Raw genomic sequence first — 25,318 nt, 5'->3', positions numbered from 1 at the left:
AAAAGACATAACTCCTGTGTTACTTCTTCAGTTCATTGACTTGACTTTTATCATGCCAGATACGTATTAATGCAAAAGCTGTATTTTTCTCTGCACTTTCCAATGTTATTTACTGCAACAGTATTCATACCCTATATTCTGACTTGCATGAATGAATTTCTGACCATTACACTGGTATTGAGCCACCATATCATAAATGTATATATCTAGCAGCTGTATGTATTTATGACTGGATGGCAGAAAATTAATTTGAAATGTCATCTAATTAAAATTTAGACTACTTTTAAAACATGCACAGGTAAAGAAGATGCAACAACGGCAACAAAAACAAAGAACCAACCAACCATCTTTCATCTTTCCTACAGGTATTCTTTGATCAATATAATCAAGATGAAGAAAAATATGTTGTTTTGTCCAGAAGGAAACAAGGAATATTCACAGTGCAAAGGACTATTTTATATATATAAAACATAACCAAATGAAATCATTGATTTGTTAAAGAAAACAGATCCTGACAGACAGTAAATAAAGTTTTTAGAGTAACAAAGATGAAAATTGTTCAGTGCCGTACCCAAGGACTGAAATGTGCATTCTAAGTTTTATAACTACCAATACAGGGCAAGGCATACTGCATACTGAACGAATTTTTAGAGAGAGGCTAATGGAATACGGACTTCCAGTCAAAGCCAGCCACGCTCATTTTCATAAATCAGTATGAAGAGGTATGTAAGTACAGTCAGGCTTCTAACACTTGGTAAATGCCGTAGCTATGGTTTTATAGCAGATTATTTTTAAATGACTAAGTATGAGTTCAGCTGACCAGCCTGTGGGCAAGTGTTGATTCAGCAAAGTAGATGTCAGTGACTTGATTTCTGGGATATGTCATTATTGCCAAGATAAATTTGCTTTAATAATGGAGTTAAAAGGCAGATCTTAGTTACAGACTAAAGGGCAGTTCCATTCTTCCATATGAATTCATCATATTTACCTTCAGCAAATGAGATTAAAAATTGGCTCAGACCTCAGAAAACTTGTAGGCTTATGTTGTCAGTAATACTTTTTCTCAGTGAATGTTAAATCAGCATGCACTTAACAAGCACTTTAATGATTGGGTATATTCACATTATGTTGTTGAAACCGTACATACACACTGCAGGAAAAAGACATATATGCAACAAAAGACAAGTTTTCTCACCTTAAGGTGATATCACTACATCAAAAGAAAGAAGCAAGGAGTAAGGCAAAAAACAAAAAAACCCAAAAAACTATTAGATTTTGTTAGAAACTGCACAAAAATGTTAGGGTCTGGCATAATACATATAATATAATATATCACTTCTAATTATATTATTTTAAGGGCAATGACTTTAAAGCAATTGAATCAGGTCAGAAGGCAAAAAAAAATTAGTCAACTTAACTGATGGAGACCTATCTTAATAACAGGGTTTGCTCACCTGGCAGAGCCAGGGCAGATAAGAAGTGTAAATATTCAAAGTTGTGAATTTAAAAGTCAGTCTTCAAAGCCGTTATTGAAATAAGCTCTCCAGCTATGTCAAAGGTTCAACACTCTTACAGAAAATACAGTTAGCATTATAAAAGGTCTTATGCTTCAGAGAAAAATCTAATACAAAAAGACAAGACCAGCAGGTAGCAGGGATTCGAAATTCAACACTTTATCATCTTACCAAGTACTAAACATTCATTTTTTAACAAAACAAAACATAGCCCAAAATAACTTTTTATGAAATTTAAGGAAATGCAGTTTATTCTTGCCTCGGTTCTGAAGCAGTATGTGCCTGTCAAGAACATTATGCTTCTTTATAGTTTGAGCGGGCAGAGGATGTTCTATATTTTCACGCTGTCTGACCCATTGCTCTTCTTACGGTTACAGGGTGGCTCGTTCTGTGGCTCATGCACAATAAAAATCCCAACGCAAATCAAATGGAAAACTTTGTGCATCACAAATGGCTCCCTAGCTTTCAGCAAATCATCTTTGTGTAAAAATTCAGGAAAGATGGAATTCATTCCATTTAATGAACATGAAGAGTTGGAATGTCATCAAATCTATCACCTAGATCTTAGCTAAGTTGGTCATACAAAGTTGTAAATACATTATTAAACAGTCAATATCGGAGCCCAGTCTTTTCTAGCACCAAAAATGAGACAAAACGTCAACAATTTCTGCCACAAAAAAATCCTTTTTCATTTGTTTTTAATTTAAAAAATAGTTTTGTAAACAGTAACTATTCTTACTCTGACTGGAGGGGAACAATTCTATCAGAAGTAATTATTAATGCTCATGACATTTGTGAATACTGTGCAATGCCCTCTTCTATCTGTGATAGAATTGTCAAAAATAAAATTCATTTCGATTTTCTCCCACTTACAGCTACTTTTAACGTAATATGATCAAGGTGTTCCATGTTTTTGATCGCTTGTTGGATTTTAATTAAATTTTTCTAAATAATTTTTTTTATAAAAACAGGTGCATACTGGTGGTGACTTTGCCTCTCTTTCATCCTTTCTATTTGTTTGTGAACCTGTGGAAATCTTTGCAGCAGCCCCTATAAATTAATATTTTATCAGTACTCAATAAAGAGGCTTAATTGTGACTAATGTACTCTATCTGTAGACTGTGTCACATCAAATTCTTCTCTTAGCTCCATTAGTTTAAATCTTGAGGACATATATATGTCAAGAGAATTAAAACAGTTTAGACTCACAAAAAATCTGAAAAGATTAAAATAAAAATATGCAGCAAAACTGTAACACTCCTCCAGTGGAGAGAGAGCTGAACCTGAACTTCTCACAACCTGAGTCCATTTTCTAAACATACTTGGATATCTGGGGGATAAGAGGAAGAATCTCTTTCTCTCTCTCCTTTCTTAAACCTTCAGGAAGAAATGTGAAAAAGTCGCATTTTGTTTGTAAGTGAATCAAATCATTAAAGAAACCCACTTTGGTTAATCCTTGCATTTTTTTTTCTCTTTAGCCCTAATCAAAAGTGTTCTCGCTGTTGCATAGGTTCTATAATATTAAAAAAACAAACAAACCATTTTTCAAGAAGAAGCAAATTCAGCTGTTAAAATAGGAAAATAAAAAAAAAAGGAGAGTGCCAAAGATCTAACTTGACTTAGTGACTGGAAAAACTATAGACATTTATTAAAGGAATTTTAAAGCCTTGCAGTAGCAAGGCTTTCCCCTGGTTTCTCTCATTTTCCATCTTTTATCACAAAGGTCTCCATGGTTTTCATTGATTTCCGTGGTCTCATGCTAGAAGTTCTTGTGAGGAGAGAGAGACATGCTTTCCGAACTTCTTTACTGTCTCTACTGTACTCTCACTTCTAGGACTTTATTGACACTCCTCTAATTACTAGGAAGTAGTCAAAGAAGAATGATGTAAGATACTATATTTCAACCCTCTTGTTGAGGATGATTTCTCTGCAAGGCTCCTCACTGGAAGTAAGCTGATGAAACAAGACCTCTTGGATAGCTTTTGTATGAAAACAACATTTATCATTAAAACAGACTGCTGAGTTTGTTTTAATAGCTTAATATTTACTGCTTACTCTTATGCTGTGCCTGATAATTAATATGTAAGCAGCAGGGATGACACAGAAAGAATATGACTACATTTTAATTATAAACCCTGAAGTAAATTTGTAGAGAAGCCCACCTGAGCATTAAATGGCAATTTGCCATTTATTTTAAAAGGATAACATAAAGTGAATGTTCTGATACTACTGCATAGATTTATTCAGCAACTTTATACACTACCATTCTATTCATAAACCAAGAAGTTTGTAATGTACCCTCTTTCATTAGAAAACACCTTTTTGAAATGCAGACATTTTTGGCATAATTACATAGTAGTTTTAAGAAAAGACAACAACTACTCTTTTCCGCTTAGTATGTTTGTTTAGGAATGTGAAAGAATAGAAAACCAACAGTGGGCCCATTTTCGAAAGCCTCTTATTTTAATTAGCCATTGACTGAGTTTGGTAATACAGAAATGAATCACATAAAATACCGTGGCATCCAATTCAAATGTCAGACAGTATTTTCATTTGGTTTGCCATTGTAATGATACTTCTATTTACAATGTCTCTTATACCTTCACACCATTCTGATGCCTCCTTTTACTACTCGCTCTTCCTTATCCCTAGCAATACACGTGCATCAGGCTTTTCAAGCCACTTGGGAAATAAATTAAAAAAAAAAAAGAAACACAAGTAAATAATGAGGAGTAGGGGGAAGATGAACACCGCTCATATTTTTGCATGCCAAAATACTCTTTGGGGGGTTATCTGTTTCTCACAACAATAAAATCCCCTCAGGAGACTTTTGATGATGATGCTATAGGACATTATTTCTCTGCTAATATTCCCCAAGTAGGTTCCTATCAAGTTGCTACAATAACTTCTTTTAATTATTTGTCCTTCTGAAGACTAAGAGGAACACAGTAATCTCATCTCAAAACATGCTAGAGAAGCAGGTAAATCCCCATGCAACAAGATGAGAACATACTGTTTCTATGAGGTTCCTGCTGCAGTCTTTATTTTGTAATCCGAGCATTATATGTGATTATAGCATTTATTAATCACAGAGAAACAAATGGTAAGTTGCCACATATTTCTGGCCAAAAGAGAGTATATTACTCTTCTCATAGATGAAAAGAGAAAATGATTTTAAATGTTTACAAAATACTGCCAGAACTGAACAATTAAAAAAAAATCTATCCTTTATTATATAGCTACATCTGCCAGGGATACTCAGTGGTCTAAACTGATGGTAACTTGAGGCCACATATTAATCTAAAGAGTTTATTTTTTCTCACCATCAATGCAAATGTGACAAGTCTTTAAGGAGTCAGTTCTGCTGAAGTTCACTTGACTGAAGTCAATACAACTCCAAATGTGTAAGCAAATGTGGAATTCATCCAGCATGAATTACACATAACGAAAAATTCTCATGCTTTAATATGTCTTTCTGTGCAGCAGAAAATCATGAATCAAAAGGTTCGGAAGATTCAGTATATACTAGAATGCAAAATGAAGAGTTTGAACTGCTGTGTAGGTAGATTCCTCTGTCTTTTACATAAAAGGCGAAATGAAAACAACCTTGCTGGCATGCTGGCCAACATGCCCAATTTAGCCACTATAAAATACTTCCCTTTGTAGTTAAAGCTTTCTTTCTTTCTTTCTTTCTTTCTTTTTTTCAATTTGCCACCTGATGCACTAAAGTAAGAGGCAGTCTCCACTTTTCCTTTGGTTTCCACTCTCTGTCCTCTCTGTACTGCTAACTGTGAACAGATTATTTTCCTTTTAGTGAAATAGAGTGCGTCTTCCAAAGCGTCCATTAATGTGTTTTTAAAAGGCTCCTAGTAACTGGTGTAGTTGCAGTCTCCCCTCAAGGATCAATCACTGAAGCTGTGTGAAGAGCCTAGTCTCTACTCTGCAGCCTGCAGCCTGGATCGCAAACATGCTTTTGACCATGGCGCTCTCACAAGGCATTTTTTGAGTCTACTGCTATCGCACTGCATGTTCTAAGGACCTTTAAATTCCTAAACTGAGGGATGTGACCAGCTCACCTCCCCTTAGGGCAGACCTAAAATCTGCTTTGCTTTATTGCTTTTCAATGCAATAATGCATGTGCCAGTGGAATAAAATGATTTTTCCAATCCTGCCAGCACTTTAGGTAGTCTCTTCCCCAAACCATAAATGATTGAAAAATCATTCATGTCAGCTACTTTACCAGGAAAGAATAGAACAGATGACACATTGGAGTGGGGCTGAAAAGTCGGAAACAAAAGAGAAATTTCTTCCCCAAAAGTGTTTTCTGTCTGCTAATATTAAAGAAGTAGTAGAAATATAATTCAATATAGTAAATGTCATAACTGTAACCACAGTGTTATTTTGTTATCATTTGCTGTTCAAGCAAAGTAACTGCCTTCTAAAATCACAAGATATAACCTTTTTTGCATTTTAACTAGAAAAAGTCCAATGAGTGCTTCAAATCTTAGGCCCAGATAAGCTTTTTAAATTGTGCTCTAGTAATCTTTCTTTTTTCATCTTCCTGGCATATTTCTAGTGGCATAGTATGTAGGTATTTGGACATATCTTTTAATCATTCTATTGCACAAAGTTTGACTTAATCTATGTTTGGCCTGTCAGTAAAATCAGATGCTGCCTACCTTACACGACTTCAGGCTTGCAAAGGGCATGCAAAACTCATTTGATTTTACTGCACATTAAAATGATCACACCTGTGCTTTTGTTACTGGAAACCATTAAATGAATGGGCCAGTGGAGCATGTTAAAATTTTTTGCAATGAGGATAAGGGAATTTACACTAAAGATTTTCCAGTAAGAGAAGACTCTTTCCATTGTGATACATTTTGTTAATTCCCTTTCCTGCCAATTTTGAATAAATTTGGCCACTTCTGCATTGTTAACCTTTTGGCTCCTTCTTCAGTTAACCCTAAAACACTTTCTTTAGAATCACATGTCCAAAAGCAAGCAGCAGAAATATGACTACCAGCTATGGTGAAATAGAGCACAAGAAGAAAAAAAGACAAGAAAAAGAAACATTTTAATTCCTCATCCAAAGCTGCAACATTATTCGGATATCCTGGTCACCACGCTTCATGTGCTTTAAAGTTTTTCCAGTTGTATTTTATTCTTCCTGAAACAGAAAAGTCGAGAGCAGTACAGTACCAGTTACTTACTCAATTGTGTTCCTGTCCACTTTTCCTGTCATATTAATGCCATAGAACTGCTGCATGGCAGCTATAGCTGATTGCATGGTTTCTGCAGAGCGCAACACCGACATTCGGGGGTCAGTTGGTGGAAGGTAGCCATACTTTTGTAACCATACCTGCAATGACAAGTGCAATGGCTATTGAATAGAAATTAGAGGTAAATAAAATGCTCCCTAGTAATTAGCTTTGCATCATATATGATGAAGCTTTTAATTCACCAAGCACAAATCCTGTCAGTTTGGTATTTTGCAGAGGAGAAATTCTTTCAGGCTTCTATTTTATCTCTTTTATTAAAGATTCTGCTGTTTTAAGACATAGGACTTGTGTTTTGTACCCAGGAGCTAGCTCTATTCTCTGATACCTCCTGTTTCAATTATTTATTGAATGTATTTATTTATCTCGAGTTACAGCTTAAGCACCTGTCCCTGGCTCTAGGCACTTCAAGAAATTTTACGTAATATTATTCACCAATTACAACAACAAATCCACAGTAGATCTCACACAATGGTACTACATTCATATTTTCTCTCAAACGGTATGAAAAAGAGTGTGGGAAGAGATTCAGCTTTCCAGGAAGATCATTCAACTCACATAGTGATAAGCAAAGCAATTGGCTGGGAGACAGGGAAGTAGGGGAGTCCAGGCCCACTTCTAGGAAACTGCCTGATGACAGGATCCTCCTTTTTAAATGAAGATGGATTTAGTGCCAACTGTTTGTGTTCTTAATTGTGTAGAAGTGAGAGGGAGAGGACATGGTCTCAATAACTGGAAGTTTTATGGATTAAAGCCAACATCTTAAATACACCTGGAAAAACAGGAGCTCTCACAGCACTCTGAAATATGCTCTCCTCTTGAGGCAATGTTTAATAAAAAGTAGTTGCAGCCATACTAATGTTTCTACGCAGTCTCAAAATCCAGCCTATATAGGGCATACTGCAAGACTTTTGAAGGGATGAGAGCATTGATACATCTTTAAAAACGTCAAGGGCTTCTCATCTGAAGCTCACTACACTGAGAGGCGCATACATTGCCACTATACAATACACTTAAATTCTATTGCTGCAGCCTCGCTCCTCCCAGTGACAAAGTACCTGTGACTCCATAAATCTGATCTTCCCTTCTTTAAAAAAAAAAAAAAACAACAACAAACAAACAAATAAAAAAATCAATTCAGACACCTCTCTCAAATATATCACATCCTGGTTCGTGGATTCTGGATTGTTACGTTAACGAATGTTATCCACCCACTCTCCCCTTAGAGTGTGTTGTGAGATTTGTCTGCTTCATATGTCATTTTTGGGTTATCTATCTGTGTATACGCACTGTTTATACACATCCTGACACCAAAGCACAGAGTTTGTGATTCTCAACCTGAAATTTAGCTTGCAGAGTCAACCTGAACCAGTTCTGTAGCAGGTTAACCATGTTGGTGGTGCATTTCTAGTTTACAGAAAGGAAAAACTGAGCTTTGGTTACACATCCAGTGAAGCACCTCAAAATGGGTCAGTTCATTGGTATGGTAATTTTATTATCCACTGAACAAGGGGGAGTATCTGGCTCAGTGCAAACCAAGTATGAACCTAGTGTTACAGATAGGCGAAATCTTCAGGTTGTGAGTTCAGATATTTCTAATTTAAACAGATTTAAATTGTAACCCCCACCCTTCACCTCCGAGTGCAGTTCATACACAATGCCAGCAATGATTGTGAGCTCTACACAACAGGGAGATGCAGTACAGACAGGATTAAGCTAGCCTAACCTCTCTTGTCTTAGCACACTATCTCCATATACAAGTGCAACTTGAGTACAAGACAAAAATTCTATTTAATAGATAGAATGATGCTATCATTTCCAGTTTAACTGGATGACATTCTGTACCCACATCCAACTTTGCTTATTCTTCACTTTTTGCACTTTTCGGCTTCAAGGATGAACTTGTGAACTTCAGTTTTGTTTTAGATTGGTGTCTTCACATAAATCATTTAGCTTGTGTGTCACTTTCTGCAGGAAGCCTGGTTTTCCTGCTATTAGTGGAGGATGGCTTGAAGGGCTAGCTAGAGTTGGGAGGTTGACAGGAACAAAGCGAGATGTGGAAACAAGGCTATGGAAGTAATAGATCAATCTGACACAGGCTGGGTGGATTTCAAGGTAATATGTAGAGTTCCTTTGAATTAATATTCACAATGAGTATAACTAAAATGGGGTTATTTTGAGACTCAGCCTTTCAACTTATGGCAGAAAAGGCAAAGGGATCAATGTCAGAGAGTGACATTAAAACAAACGATCAGTTACAGAAGCAAAATAATTCTGAGTGACATGTCACTACTGCCTGAACTGATCCCACTCTGTTGCCACCCTCTCAGCATGAATTTGGGATGCAGACACTGAGCTGGGCTCCCCATGCAGACCTCTTCCAGGAGCTAAGGACATACAGAATTGCTTGGTAAGCTTGTGAGGCTGCCTATCACCACTCAAAACAACACTCACTGTGGTATAACTGAAGGAGAGAGGGGTATGCAGTTACAATTTACCAAATTTAACAGAGGCTGAAGCTTTGATTATCTTAATTGGAAAAGTTGTAAGGAGAGACAGAGACAAAAAAGAGTTTGGGGAGTAATGATCGTGAGAATGGTAGAGGAGTCTTCCAGATAAACTGTAAAATAGCAAGTAGTACACAAAGCCAACATACTGGAAACTCAGCTGACACTCTGTAAGCAAGCTCCTTTTCCTGAAAATTCAGACAAATTGGCCTCCGAGCCATTTAACTAGTGAATGCTTGAGAGTGTGTAAGCTCTAGTATTACGTAAATGCTACGGAGTTCCGAGAAAGGGTCATGCAACAAGACATGAGATAACAAATCTGGTTGCTGTTTCATTCCTTAGTTTTCTCAGTCTTCTACCAATAAATTTTAAAGGAAGTTGGTTCAGTGTGCCAGATAACTGAAATGTGCCCCTAAGATTTGATTGTGCATAGACCAAATGTTGGGAACTATGAAGGAAAAACTTAAGTTTAGAGTGAAATCCAAGATATATATGTGAGGAAAATAACAAAGAGGAAAAAAAAAAAAAAACCCAAACACACAGAATGAGACAGCATAGCAGGAGAATAAATGAAAATCTTGGTTTTTTGAGAAAATCATATTAAAGAAATCATGAAATTATGAAATCATATTATGAAATTATTCCCCATCCCCCTCTACTGAAATTAGATGTCTCTCTCTCTCTGCCTTAACACACTTCAGCAGTGTTAATGCAATCTTGGCAAGAAACTGTATTTTCAAAAGCTAGGTATTACTCTGAGGAACTCATCTATCATAGAACAAGAAAATAGTGAAGTAGTCATCTAACGTGTAATGTCTGGGACACCAACAAAGATACTTTGCACAAACTCTGACACTGGTGATATCTCCCATGCCTTTCCACATTTTAGGAAGACAAAATATTGCTACTTCAAGTGGAGTTTTAAGGCAGGACTTTCTCTTCCTACAGCACTCTGACAGTAACCTCTCACTGTAACCACGGACAAACAAAGCTGGAAGACAACGGGTTCCACCACCTCCATCTCTGTTCTGGGGCTTTACTACCCTACTACTGTGACATTTGCCTTAGAGTCAAATTTCCCTAGTAAATTAAGTCTGTAACCTCTCACCTCATCTGCTATGGGTGAGGAGAAATGATTATTCATCTCCCCTGTACAATTGCCTTCTTTCAAATACATATCTCAACTCTTATGTGAGTCAATCATTCTAATCTTTTAAAAATAAACTAAAGAAATGCCATCTGTTTAATCCCAGAGACTTTTCATTGTTCATATTAACCTCTTGGAAACTAGAAGCTAAAATCTGTCTTTACTAAGCATCTGCTTGCACTAGATTTGTACAGTGGTTCCCATTGTTAGCCTGTTAACAAATACTAATGTTTAGCAGAAAAGCTTTAGGGGTTTTCAGAAGAATATAGACACTGAAACATTTAATTTGGGGGAAAAAAACCACACAGAAATAAAATTAGCCAAAAATTATTTTTTCTTAATATTTAAACTAAAGCTTATGCCACATTTATTAAGGCATTTTTAAATGGTAAAACTCTCCTTTGCACATGCCTTTTCCACCAGACAAAAATCCTCACATAATTCTAGCTCTTCTTTTCTAAGAAGTCTTAGACCTAGGTCTAAGGAAAAAGATAACCCATAGGGGATGAAACCTTGAGAGATGCTGAGACTTTGCTGGGAATCTGCCACTTCTACAGGAGGCTGTGGAATCTGTAAGCACTCAGCATATACCGTTCAGATTTTGGATGTCATTGACTAGATGCCTTTTTTTTTGCCTCTTTTTTTTTTTTTAACTGCCATAATGAAAACGTCTTTTCATCTTAATTTCCAACTGATACTAATGATGGACCATCTGGCTAAGCAATAGATGTCATTTTGTTTGTCACATCTCTATATCCTCCAACCTAAAGGATAAAATATGAGATAATTTAAAGGGTATTAAAAAAACAGACTTCAGTCATCCAGATCTTTGCTAGTTTGGGAATTGACCCCAGATTATTAGCAAGAATCAAGAAAACCCATATATCATAATTAAAGATGAAACAAGAATATCATGAAGATAATCAGAGTTTCAGAGAGCTTAGTAACTTCTAAGATAGAAGAGAATATATCAAGGAATTATTAGTGTTACTGAATGACAGTACACAATATAAGCTACAGTACATTTATGTTCTACAAATCTGAAAGCTTAGTAAATCAAACAGTCTAATAAAGCATGGATCAAAACAATTTCACAAACACTCTCAGTAGTGTAGCTACATGTCATTATTATTTATGTACTCTAGTTCCTTTCTTAGATTTACCATGCAAACACAAATCCTATTGGTGCTCAGTAAAAATGCGATATTTCATAATTTCAAAATATTTTGGCTTTTGGTTTTTAATACATTTCTACCAAAGACACTATAAGTAAAATGATTTAAAACATCTGAGTAATTCAGGAGATTAATTTATATTTTCAAAAATCTTACATTTAAGAGCCTGGCTCTCACTGAACACCAACAGGATTTAGCAGTTTAAGTGCTGATGTCATTTTGAAAAGAGATGAGAGATTTTTATTACACTATAGATAAATAAGCTAACTCCAGGATTAGGAATAGTATAGCTAGGGTAGTGGTCCATGTAGGCCAATTTATGATATGCCATGCTAATCTGCAGTTTCAGATCTAAGATGGTATCTGCATTATATTTTGTCTTGGGACATACCAGCATGTTACTGGTGCTTTGATACCACCAGAAGCAGCTCTGCACAGGTCTGGTGAAGCAGCTCTGCACAGGTCTGGTGTTGATAGCACACTTTTGAAACTGTTACAATATGCCTAGCATCTGAAGAATACACCAATGAAATTTTTGTATTCAGTCGTGCTTTTCTCCTAATGATGTTGTAATGCTCCAAGTTGTTAACAGCTAATGGTGTGTTTTAATTAGAGGCCTAACTGCTGCAGTTAATACTGACTTTCCAGTGACAACCTGAAGAAATAAACCAGAAACAAGTATTTACACCGAGCAGTATGGTGAATTTTCTGCTGTTTTTCCTACCTATTAACTCCAATTACACCCATCTCTTATTGATGACTGTTTCCCCTTTTTAAAAGAGTACACATTCTATGTGAATTCACAGAATACAGAAGATAGGTATTTTGTGCAAGGTATTGATTTGGTGAGAAAATTCCTTAGCTAAATACTTCTCCAAAGTAGCACATAACAACACACATTTGAGGAGACTTTAACCTAGTCTATGAGAAGTAACTCTGAAATATGAGTAAGAATTATAATAGTTAACAAAATAGTTTAATGGCTCTGATAGTTTTAGTAGCTACGGTAATAATCTGAGATAATTAATCCTTAACAGCTATAAAAATAGTCTACATGCTCAGAATGCATTAATCTGGAATGCCTTGCAGCTCACAAACAAATCTCATTCTTGGAAATTTTATAACAGAGTGGAAAAGATTTTAAATGCCAGGAATAATCTTCAAACCAAGCAATTGTTTGTTTCTGTGAACATGTCAGGAGAAGAAAAAAAAAAAAAGTAACTTGCAAAGTTAGTTTGCAGATGACCCAATTCTTCCTAACCTAGAAAGCAATCAACTTCTTTTCTTGTGAATTACTGCTGCAAACCCAAAAAACAATTTAGCCCTTTATGTTTCTGTGGTGTTGGCATAGTCTGAGACACATCGATGACTGTAAACTTTACTGTGGATTACAGAATTTGTAACAAGGACTTAATAACTAAGAAAAAAGTCTATGGAATGTCAATGTTGCAGACTACACCATAGTAAGTCCTGAGCTGCAGTACAGTACTACAAGTACCAGCAGAGGTGAGATCACAGTGAGCCAAAGAAAAGGATAAATTAGGCCTCACTGAATTCAGAGCTGCTGCAGCTAGAGAGCTAGTTCAAAATTAGTTAAGCAATCTCCATAGTTTTAATATGTATATGCTTATAGTTTCTCCTGAGTTCCTGCTACAAAATGGAAGGGAAACTGAATATTCTTATTATACGAGTCTCCGGTAGTTCAAAACCAGACTTGCCTGTAGATGTTCTTGTATGTCTCTTCCTACGTGAAGTCAGGATAAATGGGTCAGAGTCTGCAAATTCCCTTTGCAAGTGTATGGTGTCAGAGATCATTTTAAAAGTGAGAAATAATTCCATTGCAAGAACCGAGAGTGCAGCCCATGGCTGGGCCAAGGTCTGCCAGGTTAATGACTTGAACCAAAGTCAGACTCCAAGGAGCGACAAGAGTAATAAGGCAAAATATATTCAAGACTGCTTGTTGTTTTCCTAATATTTACAATTCTAGGTCAGTTTAAGAATAAAATAATGCATAGATAAGTACTTCCCACCCTATGTCCTTTGCTTTTCTGCCACACTTGTGCAAGGAAAAAACAAAGTACCTCAAAAGAAGTAAGAACAAAGTGGGTAAAAGAGGAGCCAGGAGCACTAGGAAAGAGCTGTTTGCTGATTCCAGACAGGTGGGGTCCTACCAGTATGTGGCAGACACTGAATCTGCATTTAACACCATGCTTGAGAGATGCTAAAATATAGGATCAGATTATTACCCAGATCCAAACACAGGAGTCACATTGTTCATTCATCACTTCTACTGAGTGTCTGTACAGAAAGTGGGTTACTGTTCTAACAGAGAATGACACAGATTTGTGCTCTGGAAAGAAACTCTTTGTACCACATGATCTGCTCATTCCCCATAAGAGTATATATATTTATAACTGACTGAAGAATGTCGATCTTCTTCATTAATTGCTCAGGAAAATTTTCTCCAGTCATTAATTGAAATCTCTGGAGAAGAGTGAAACCAGACCAGTGGAAACACCTCCACAAATAAATCTAACAGTTCTAGTAGATGTAAACGCTCCCTCATAGAGCATATGTTACGGGATACTGTCCTTCTTATGGCTTAATGGAATTTCTGTAGCTTCTTGGAAAATAAATGGTCTGCATTGCTAAGGATGCTCTGTGTCAAATAAACTGGCTGGGTAAGTCTGGAGCAGTTCACAGATAATTTTGAAACTTCTAGACTGAAGGCCCCTAAACTGTAATATCCTGAAGACTTGCAGAATCCTGTTCACACTGGCTCAAACCATGTAAAAGTCACCAAGGGACTAGAAATCAAGGTATGTCATTACTGGTATTTTTATGTCTTTTTTCTCTGAAGTCTGTTGTAACCATCAGTCTAAAATTATTCCAGACTCCTTCTGAGATGGTCAAATGAAAGGATATAATCTTTTACTGCATACAAGAGTCCCAGACTGAAGTGAATATATATTTTAGGTAGTACAGAGGAAGGTGCATAGGTGCATACATGAGTGTATCCTAAGGCAATTTGGCTAGGCATGTACCACTTGATAATTACATTTACAGTGGCTTGATTTTCCTTTAACAGACACTCTCCTCATGGAGAAGGGGGAACTTTATTTGGTATTAAAACTCACGTACTTGTATCACTCCAAAACTGTCCCACTTTGTCACTCCAAGATATCCAAAATAGGAAGAACAGTAGTTGCCCAGGAGGAAAACATACCTACATTCCTATATTGCTGGCACTGCTCCTAACAGGAGGGTAAAAAAAGGAATCACAGAGAACCAGGAATATGGGAACAACACTAATTGTTAATATTTACACAGTAGAAGATACAAAAATTTCTGTAATAAGCAATAGAGTCCCATTGTGCTGCACAGAACAAACTAAGAATGACAGACAATTCCTTCATGAGAAATAGTTCTTATCTAGTTTAATGTGAAATGAAAAAAACAGCTGACAGGAAGGAGACACTGAAAGTTTCTGTGGAAAAAAGGATGATACACAGAGCAAAAGAAACATAGGGAGATGTTCTATGTACATACAAAGTGTGTTGAGTCATTTAATCTTTTAAATGAGATAAAGGAGAGAAATAATGAGTAATTCTTAATAATCACCCGGAAAAAAAAAATGAGGTGACAGTCTTGGAGAAAATAATTTATCTGGCAGGATGTTGCAAGACTAGGGGAGAAAGTCCTCATGTTCAAAGAGTAAAGTCAGTCGCAGAAAGTGTAATTCTCCAAAGAACTTTCTTTCTATATAATCTATTCAGTAGTGCCTTTTATTTATGAAACTCAAGCTAAGGAGGAATTTGGGTGCATTTTTTTTTGTTTGTCTGATAGCTACACAATAGGGTTTCTGGAATATATTTTGAAAGAATTATGGTCTATTTCTCCTCTGACAACCATCCTAATGAAGAGTATGGAGGGTGCTCACAAGAATTCACAAACCTCCAGTCTCTATAAGGTTCATTTTATTGGTCGGTATCATCCTTTTACTTCTCCTTTTTTGCCTCTTTCTCTCCCACTCTGTGTATCTTCTGAGAGGTTCCTCTATTTGTGTGCTCTCACCTGGAATATCCCCAGTCTCTGAAAACTTTATGTTTCTCTGTCTGTTTTGCAGATTTCTGTGGCTTGCTATTTAAAACTGTTTGTAGAGCCTTCATTCAGCTGCCTGGACCCCAGAACACCGCTGGCCAGGTCAAGGAGACCAGGATATATCAAGAACAAGCCATGATGTGGGAGTCAGAATGATCCTAGTTTAGCCATGGGTCCATCATGTGTTCTTGGAAGAATTAGCTGTCTTTCTTGGCAGCAGAGATAGATAAGAACATGTGAGTCATGTTTCCAAACTTTCCATAGCACAGGGTTACAAGAATCCAGACAGGGCTTGGAACATGGAAAATGCTATATAAATGCAAACGTTATCTGGTGTTGTCTCAAGGAAGGCAAGAGTTCAAAGTGAGTCTCATCACAGTGCAGAAGATTACATCAAGTTGAGGGACAAACCCCATCTTGTTATTGCCTTGGTATTAGTATTTCTTTGATCCCCATAGCTTTGCATTGCCTCACCTGCAAGCTGATTATATTGGTCTAATCCATCTAATCCATATATTTCTGGCATTGTTTTGATTGTGCTTACCATTGCAGTATTTGAGTGCAGAGTTGTTTCTTACATTTCACTACCTAAGAGTACGCAGAGAACTAAACACCAACCAAAGAAACAGTTTGCTGCTTACCTCCTACAGCTTAGCACTTGCCTGGCCTTTCATTTTTCATGTTTTAGATCCCACAAGAGTAGAGGCAGGTACACTTCCCCTCATACCTACATGCTGAACAAACAAAGCCATGCATTTTCATCATAAACTTGTAAAGACTGCTTAACTTCTCCCATCACCATCTTACAAACAACAAAAAATCTCAAAGTGATTGGCACTAACTAGAAATTGCCACAGATTTTTTTAAGCTGAGAATAATCATTGCAGTCAATCAGGTACTTCAAGAGAAAGGCACTCATATTGATAAGATTTAAGAGTAATAGAGGACTTGCCTTATAGACCATATAATCATTAGCATCATCATCTATATCAGACAAACAGAAATTGTATACTACTATAAAATTAAGGTCCAGAGTTATGGTTATTTGGCATTAAGTTATATGCAGTTATGTAGGATATACGTGATATTGACTATATATTAATGAAAAATACATTAATCAGCACTGCCTTTTTTTTATAGGTCCTAAGAGAGTACTTCAAATTATCTTAAAAAAAAGTATTGAAACTTTGTTCTAAGACATTTATATAGTAAATACATAAATACATAATGTACCAACAGATGGTATTGTGCTACTTTAAAAAGGCTCATGGGAAGGTAGTCCATTGTAATAAAATCAAAAGGTCAAGCTGCAAAGTTCCTTTGGGGAAATGATTATTCAGGTCATATCTGACATTTGGTATTTGAATCCAGTAGATAAAATAACTCTACTATTACAGTTTATGAAGCTTTAAGTTTACATCAGTAAAGCTGATGAACTGCAAGTTAAACATCTAAAGGAAATGTGATTTGGCCAAACTTCTTTTTTTCTCAAAACTACTTATATTTAGTTTTCTTCATTACAATGTTTATTTTTCTCATTTTATAGATATAAGTAAAATAAAATTTTCAATCACAGACACATTCATTAAGTCTCTATAAAATATTTATTGTATTGATATTTACATCTTGAATAGTCTCACACTGTGGATAAAATTAAGTTTGCACTAAAACAAATGAACATAAATGTAATAACACATCATTGCATATTTTTTGTGGCTTTATACTTCATAGTTTTGTGAAGACACCTCCACAAGCAAGATTGCATGTAAATTCATGCCGTATTTCACGTAAACTGTGTTTGAGAGTCTGTGTCTGAGGAAAAAGAACGAATCGGCTACACTAAAGTCAACAGCAAAGTAGCCTTCAGTCGAAACAGAAGGTACTTACTTGAATCAGATATATCCTTCATTTTGTTGAATGTTACCTTTACTTCCTTTGTATACGTTTTCAACAATTAATGATGTCACCACTACTTGCAGTATAAACACAGTATGTCTGTTTCCCACGGTTAAAGGAATCTTTTAAACATAAAATAATAATAAAACCACTTTAAAATTCTTTTTTTGTTTTCTGCTTTTCAAAGAAGTCAGCTAATTAACATCTAAACTTTAAAAACGCTGTGTGTTTCCTAGGTGGATATAATTCCATAATTTAGAAATCCTACCAGTAAAGCTAGTGTAAGATTGGTGATATTTTCAGTACTATAACAGCACTTTGAAAAATATGACTCCTGTTTTTTCTGCAGAAACCTGTAGATAGAAGATGATCGTGGATTTTATAAGGCACATAAAATTTACAGATAACACCAAATTCTTTCTTCCCAAGAGGAGATAAGAAAAGAATGCAGAGAGCATAAAAGGTTTCCCAAATGACTTTATTTGGTCCATACAAAAGAGTGAAAAGAAGACAAACTTCAATACTATGACATACATCTCCTGAAAGAGAAACCTCATAACTTCTGCAAAGAGGCCTGGGAGCTAATGGAGGAGGAAGGAAGCATAATCCTGGAGCCTACAATTTCTTAGGAACAATGCCTCCAGTTTGGGAGGAAGGAGGGCAACATTTTAATTCAGCCACGTTCTTTCTGTTCTGCAATGAGGACGTTCCATGCAGCTACGTAGTAACTCTATCCTATCAGAAATGGTAGAGATGAACAGGAAAAGGCTATACAGAAAAGAGCTTGCCCTCTGTCCTGTCCTCTTTTAATTTCTGACTTATTCCCCAGTTTGGAAGGTGTCCATCCAGCAGAGGAGTTTGCATGGGATATTGACCTGCAATTGATGCTCCCCACTTTCATTTCCAACCCCTTTTCAGGAAATCCCCGTGGGAGGATCAATTAGAATCTAGCATTGTATTTTTACATGCTTGCTTCTAATGATTCCCTTTGATAATTTATGCAAATAACACTTGTCTTATTTTCCTCTTGTACATATAATTCAAATGGAGCCATGCAGTGCTCTACAATTGAAGAGATAACAATACTGGATAAATATTTGTACAAGAATTTTAAATCACCTTCAGCAGTTTCCACATATTTTTCATAAATTCTGTTCTGGTATGCATTGTAATAGGTCAGTAGAGTAGCTTTTCTCTCTAGAGTTCAAATCTTATATTTAGTAGCAAGAGAAAGTGAATTTAGTAAATTGTCCTAGTGATGAGCAAGGCTTCCTAAGACTAAATAGGTGATGAGTTCCTTGCTTCAAAACCACCACAGAATCTGTCATAACTGACTCCAGCAGTAGATGTTAAGGTAAAGTAAGTTGACAGAAAGCATACAAAAAGCTGTCTTGTTTGCTATAACAAAGATGATATCAATTCTGAAATAAAATACTCCTTATCCATGAAATGATCTCTGTATAGATCAATGATGGAATATGACCAACTCAGGCTAGCTGTATTAGCCTCCTACTTCCATAAAGATAGAAAAAGTTGTCATACTTCACTTGATAAGTAAGTCTATTTTGCTCGCAGTACTCTAACTTACCAGCTGTCTGTAATCCTCCTGCAAGTAGGAGAAAGACTGCATATATTTCAGTACATCTGCAACTCTCCTTTTTATGTCATCCTCTAAACTCTATTTTTGTTAAAGGGCAGGATTACAAAAATAGAAGGGGGAAGGGGAAGTGGTGGATTGATGCAAGTGAGGGATGTGACAAGGTGATTCCTGAAGGCAAAAACGGATGTACAGTAATTGCTTCAAAGCAAACCACGGGACTGTCTTTTATTAGCTCCCCTATGGGCTACTGTCATGTGTACTGCAATTTAAAAATGTAATAGAACAATTTTAGCTTTGCTTAATTAGCACCTGATGCTGTGAATTGCTGAATACCCTCAATAGCCCTAGGTTCCGATGGATGCTTAGAGCACTCAGTAAAGTGTCTCCATCAACTGGCAGCAAGACCTATCTATATTTTTTATATACATTAAACCAAAAAATATGTTACTACAAAATTAATTTCCTTACAGTCATCACAGGTAACATTTATAACAGCTCAAACTTTGTGGGTTTTTTTCTGTATGCATACATTATTTTTCTGGATCAAGTATGTGGATAGATTTAAAGAAGATGAAAAGCAGAGGGAAAATTTATGTGTGTTTTTTCTGTTTTTTTTTGAAATCAGCATGACCTTTGACACAATTAAGAGAGCTAACACACAAAACAAGCAATCTAGTATATTTTCTAAACTGCATTTGCAATTAATAAAATAGGTCTTGTATCCCCAGAGCAATGTTATTAGCATGCTAATCCTGTGAACATTATGTTTATATATCCCAAGCGTTATCTCACTTGATATTAATTTATTTTCAGTTTAACATAAGTTATTTAGACTTGACCTACCATAAACTAGTGGCAAAATTAGGACTGGGATAATCCCATTCAGCAGCTAAGTCCAAATTTCCAGTAGTATGCATGTATTTTTGTACAGGTCCAAGCTGCAAATGAAAACAGCTTTTGCATGTATACAAACCAAGGATTTTTACAACTGTTTATCTGTGTGTGTATACACAAGCTTAAGACAGAATTACACATTTTTGTAGTTTTGGTCTTGAGAACAAGAAAAAACACTTTAGTAGATTGAGGTAGCAATTATTAATGGGCAAACAGAATATTTGATTTCTCAGCTATCAGCATAAAGAAGCACACTAAGTTTGGTTATACTGCAGGAGAAAAAAAAAAGAAAGAATAAAAAGAAAAAAAAGTCTTTAAGGAGTCAGAGAAAAAAGGGAAAAGGGTTAGGAGTCAGATGCGGTCCTGCACCTTGCAATCATTAAGCTCACCTCCAGATCAATGTGCCTCAGAACTGCAGCTGAGGCACCAACACCCAAACAACTCCAGCCTGTGACACCTCTATGATAAACAAACAAATAGAGATTAAGATTGGCATATGGTATAAACTGGGTAAATATGTTGTTCTAGTATGCCCTATCCTAAGACAGAATGGACATGCAAACCATTTCCAACTGAGATCTTCAGATGTAGTGTAGTACTCTCTTTCCCTCATTTTGCTGAGATTTTCTGTATGACAGCTGAACTACAGCATATTTTAGACCCTTGGCAATGTTTTCTTTTACTGGCCACAATGAGGTAAGAGTTAACAATATGTTATTGCATTCAGTTTGAGGCTATCTGTATGATAAACACACATCTACACTATAAATTTCATTTTTATCAAGTGCCATCTCCTTTCTCACATTAAAATTTTGTAATACACCTTCATCATATCTATTCATATTTTTAAAATACAAATGTTTGTGAAATATCTTTTCTGTAAGCAAATGCTTACACAAAATTGTAATCTTTCTTCTTTCTGCAATCTAAGTAATATTTGAGAAAAATGATGCTTAAAAATCCTTTTTTAACAATGAGAATTTCATGTTACCAAAAAGTAGAAATTGCTAGCATTTCCTTCTAACTTTGGAATGCTGTATGAGATCAGCTTTTAAAGTAATAATAGCCTTATAACTCAACAATCTAACTTAGGTTATTTTTAAGGGCCGCTTAAACACATCATTAGGGCTCTACTCTTCCTTACTTTAATAATGAATTTAATAATGCAGCTGTTCCCTGAACACAAACTGATGGAAAGGTGTCTTCCTGAATCTGTAGGAAGTGCCTGGATGCTCTTCATGGCCTTTTAAGAAGAAGCAGGGATATGAACAAGACTTTAATGAGAAGTCCCTAGACAGTGAAAGCTGTGAAAAATCATATTGATTTCATGATGCTATTGCTGAGAACATTACCTGCAGCAGTCAAACACCAGAATTATTCACCAGGGATGTAAATGGAGGCTCAGAGAGTGCCAGTGACCTTTCTTTTCTCTCTTCACAGAAGAAAATCTGGAGAAGCAGTGATAGAGACCAAGTCTGCTTACATCCTTGATGCAACAGAAAGTTCTGCTAGCTTACAACTACTGAAGGATAAAGCTTCAAAGTTATCAAGCACCTATTAGTCAGCAGTAGATTTGAAAGACAGGAGTTCTCTGGGAAGCCCTAAGACATCCCCTATATCCACCTAAGATAGCTATAACCGCCTTTCCAGTAGTTGTTGAGGAACCTATAGTCATTGAAGCATCTCATTTGTCCTTTCCATGAAGTTCAGCATTATGACTTTCACGAACCTGGCAGAAAACTGGAATTTTCTCCTCATTCATTTTTACTGATAAAAGGCAAGATATGATGATACAGTCATATTGCCAAAAAGTAGGTATGCCTAATGAAATAAGAGAGCTTTTAGTGAGTGGCATTTTTAGATGTATCAAATTTAACTGATCTCTAGTTCCCCTTCCCCGCTCTCCATCCAGAACAGAAATGCAGCCTATTTCAGCTTTGAGTAAGTTTTGCAGATGACCTAAAAGCAAAGTAAGGGTGAAGAATCTGGTAACATCAAAAGCTGTTAACAGATTGTATGTATCCATGCCAGGAACATTATCTCTATGACATAAACTGAGGCATGATAAGTCATCATAAAAATTGTGCTTTTATTTTCATAAATGATTATTAAAAATGGAAGACTAAATAAGAATACTATGGGAAATATCACAGTGGATTGCCTCAATGGTACTACACTTTCTCTCTTAGTAAAAACTACCTATTGGACAATTATGGATACCTGGGTCAATTTGTTTTCATCACATCAGTTAAAGGCTGTTTTTGTCAGAAAGCAATTCTCATTTCAAAGCTTACTGTCCATTTCAGTTGACCTCCATTAGTTTTTGAAAAGGTAAATAGGAGAACCCAGTTTAGCTTTTCTTATTCTTAAGGACGATCCTATGACCCTATTTAGTCTCCTCTCAAATGAAACAATACTGATATGGTCTCTTCCAGAAAAGGCTTTCCATTTTCAAATTATTTCTGACCCTTTTCTAGAATTCTGTCTTTTCTTGATGAATCATGCCCTGAGATGAAGTCACTAGAACCTAACAAAGCCTATGTGAGAAAATAGTATGGATTAGTACTACATTTAATGATATTATATCATTGTGATTATATTATAATATTTCAGAATTTTTAAAATTATGTTTTTAAACATCCTAGTATTTTTCTTTTGCAGCACAGCAAACAGATGTTTTCACTGAGCTGTCCAAAATGATGCCCAAGTCTCTTCCCTGAGCGACTACAGTTATTTTAGAAATCTGCAAAGTGTGAAAAATTCAAAATACCCTCTCTAGGGGTGGACTAAGTGCAGGTTGAGAGCTCATGGATAAGGATTAAGGGTCAGACTAACAAGCATGACACTGTTGTGGGTGTTTGCCACAGGCCACCTGATTAGGAAGAAGTAGTAGATGAGGCCTTCTACAGACAGCTGGAAGTAGCCTCACAATCATAGGCCCTGGTTCTTATGGGGGACTTTGACCACCCTGATATCTGCTGGAGGAACAACACAGCAAGGCACAAGCAATCCAGGAGGCTCCTGGAGAGCAATGATGATAACTTCCTGACACAGGCAATGGAGGAACCAACAAGCAGAGGTGCACTGCTGGACCCTGTACTAAAACACAAGGAAGAGTTGGTTGGAGATGTGAAGGCTGGGGGCAGCCTTGGCTGCAGTGACCATGAGATGGTGGAGTTCAGGATCCTGATAGGAGGGAGCAGGGCAAAAAGTATGATCACAACACTGGACTTCAGGAGAGCAAACTTTGGCCTCTTCGGGAACCTTCTTGGAAAAGTCCCACAGGATAGGGCCCTAGAAGGAAGAGGGATCCAAGAGAGCTGGCTAATATTCAAGGATCGCCTCCTCCAAGCTCAAGAATGGTGCATCCTAATGAGCAGTTGAGAAAAGGGGGCAGGAGACCTGCACAAATGAACAAGGAGCTCCTGGCAAAACTCAGACAGAAGAAGGAAGTGTACAGAAGGTGGAAGTGGGGACAGGCCACTTGGGAGGAATATAGGGACATCATCTGAGTATGCAGGGATGAGACTAGGAAGGCCCATTTGGAGTTTAATCTAGCAAGGCAAGTCAAGGACAGCAAGAAGGGCTTCTTTAAATACACCAGCAACAAAAGGAAGACTGGGGAGAATGTGGCCCGCTACTGAATGGGGCAGGGGTCCTGGTGACAAATAATACAGAGAAGGCAGAGATACTGAATGCCTTCTTTGCTTCAGTCTTTACTGCGAAGGCCAGCCCTCAGAAATCCCAGATCCTAGAGATCAGTCTGGAGAAAGAAAGACTTTCCCTTGGTGGAGGAGGATCAGGTTAGAGATCATTTAAGCAAACTGGACATCCACAAGTCCATGGGCCCTGATGGGATGCACCCATGACTGCTGAGGGAGCTGGCAAACGTCATTGCTAGGCCACTTTCAATCATCTTGGAAAGGTCATGGAGAACAGAAGAGGTGCCTGAGGACTGGAAGAAAGCCAATGTCACTCCAGTCTTCAAAAAAGGCAAGAATGAGGACCCAGGAAACTACAGGCCAGTCAGCCTCACCTCCACCTCTGCAAAGGTGATGGAGCAGCTCATCCTGGCTGCTATCTCTAAGCACGTGAAGGATAAGAAGATGATCAGGAGTAGTCAGCATGGATTCACAAAGCAGAAATCATGCTTAACCAATCAACATCCATTCTATGATGGAATGATTGCCTGGGTAGATGAGGAGAGAGCAGTGGATGCTGTCTACCTTGACTTCAATAAGGCCTTTGACACTGTATCCCAGAACATCCTCATAGGCAAGCTCCGGAAGTGTGGGCTAGATAAGTGGGCAGTGAGTTGTGAGACAGTGTCCCTTCCAACCTCAACCATTTTGTGATTCTGTAACATGTATTACCTTATCAACACTGAATTTCACCTGCCACCCTTAATGACAACCATCCATTCCAATCAGCCCATTCTGAGAATGGTACTATGGCACTCAGCAAATATCTCTCTAAAAACAAATTCAAAATATCACCATAGTATAACTCACTTCTCAGGTAAATCTGTAGGAAAAAATCTTGCAAGGATAAGTAGCTACTGGAATAACTTTCCAAGTTTGTAGGAAATACTCTTTTCCATGGCAATTTGAAAATTAGGATGGATTTTTTTCCTAACGGATATGCCCTATTTCAAAGCAGAATTAGTTCAGCGAAGTCCTATGACATTATAAAAGCAGGATGATGATCAACAGTCTTCTACGAGAACAGGCCTCACGTTATTTTCTTCTTAGAGGGGACAATCTTACTTATACAATCACCATAGCAGTAGCTATTGGGCTTGCATTCTTGCATACATTTTAGAAAGCAAATGCCTGTTTACCTTATCTCAGCCCCACAGAACACATGTGGTTGTGACAGCTAAGAGGCAATGCTTATGGTAAGCTGTATGGTTAAGAGATACAAGTCAACAATTTGGAAGGTCTGGTATCTGATGCCTGCAGGGAATAGTGCAGAAGCCTTCAAGAAGAAAAGCAGCAGGAACCAACAAACAACAGGATACATGCCTGCAGAAGGACTAGCGTAGACCAGTAAGGTGTTGTAATGAATTGGAAAAGATTCATTTGGTATTAATGATCACTCAACTGATTTGTAGAGAAAAAAATCTGAGAGAAATGGATTATAAGTCTGCTACTGAGGTGTGGGACAGTGAATTGGGTAAATAGCTGTTTGTATAAATGCTTCATT

General features: G+C 36.9%; 1 protein-coding gene across 2 annotated transcripts in view; it reads right to left on the bottom strand.

Annotated features, from left to right (window-relative positions):
- Positions 1-25,318, bottom strand: part of MMP16 (matrix metallopeptidase 16) — a 190,955-nt gene that overhangs the window by 95,240 nt on the left and 70,397 nt on the right. For both annotated transcript variants that reach the window (XM_026099840.2, XM_064507778.1), the window contains one exon: positions 6,728-6,876. In XM_026099840.2, coding sequence (XP_025955625.2) covers positions 6,728-6,876 — 149 coding nt within the window. The remainder of the gene's footprint in view (positions 1-6,727; positions 6,877-25,318) is intronic.

The sequence above is a fragment of the Dromaius novaehollandiae genome, chromosome 2 (genome assembly GCF_036370855.1).
Source record: "Dromaius novaehollandiae isolate bDroNov1 chromosome 2, bDroNov1.hap1, whole genome shotgun sequence".
Classification (NCBI taxonomy): domain Eukaryota; kingdom Metazoa; phylum Chordata; class Aves; order Casuariiformes; family Dromaiidae; genus Dromaius; species Dromaius novaehollandiae.
The sequence above is the reverse complement of the archived record's forward strand: the minus strand, read 5'-3'. Positions and strand labels throughout refer to the sequence as shown.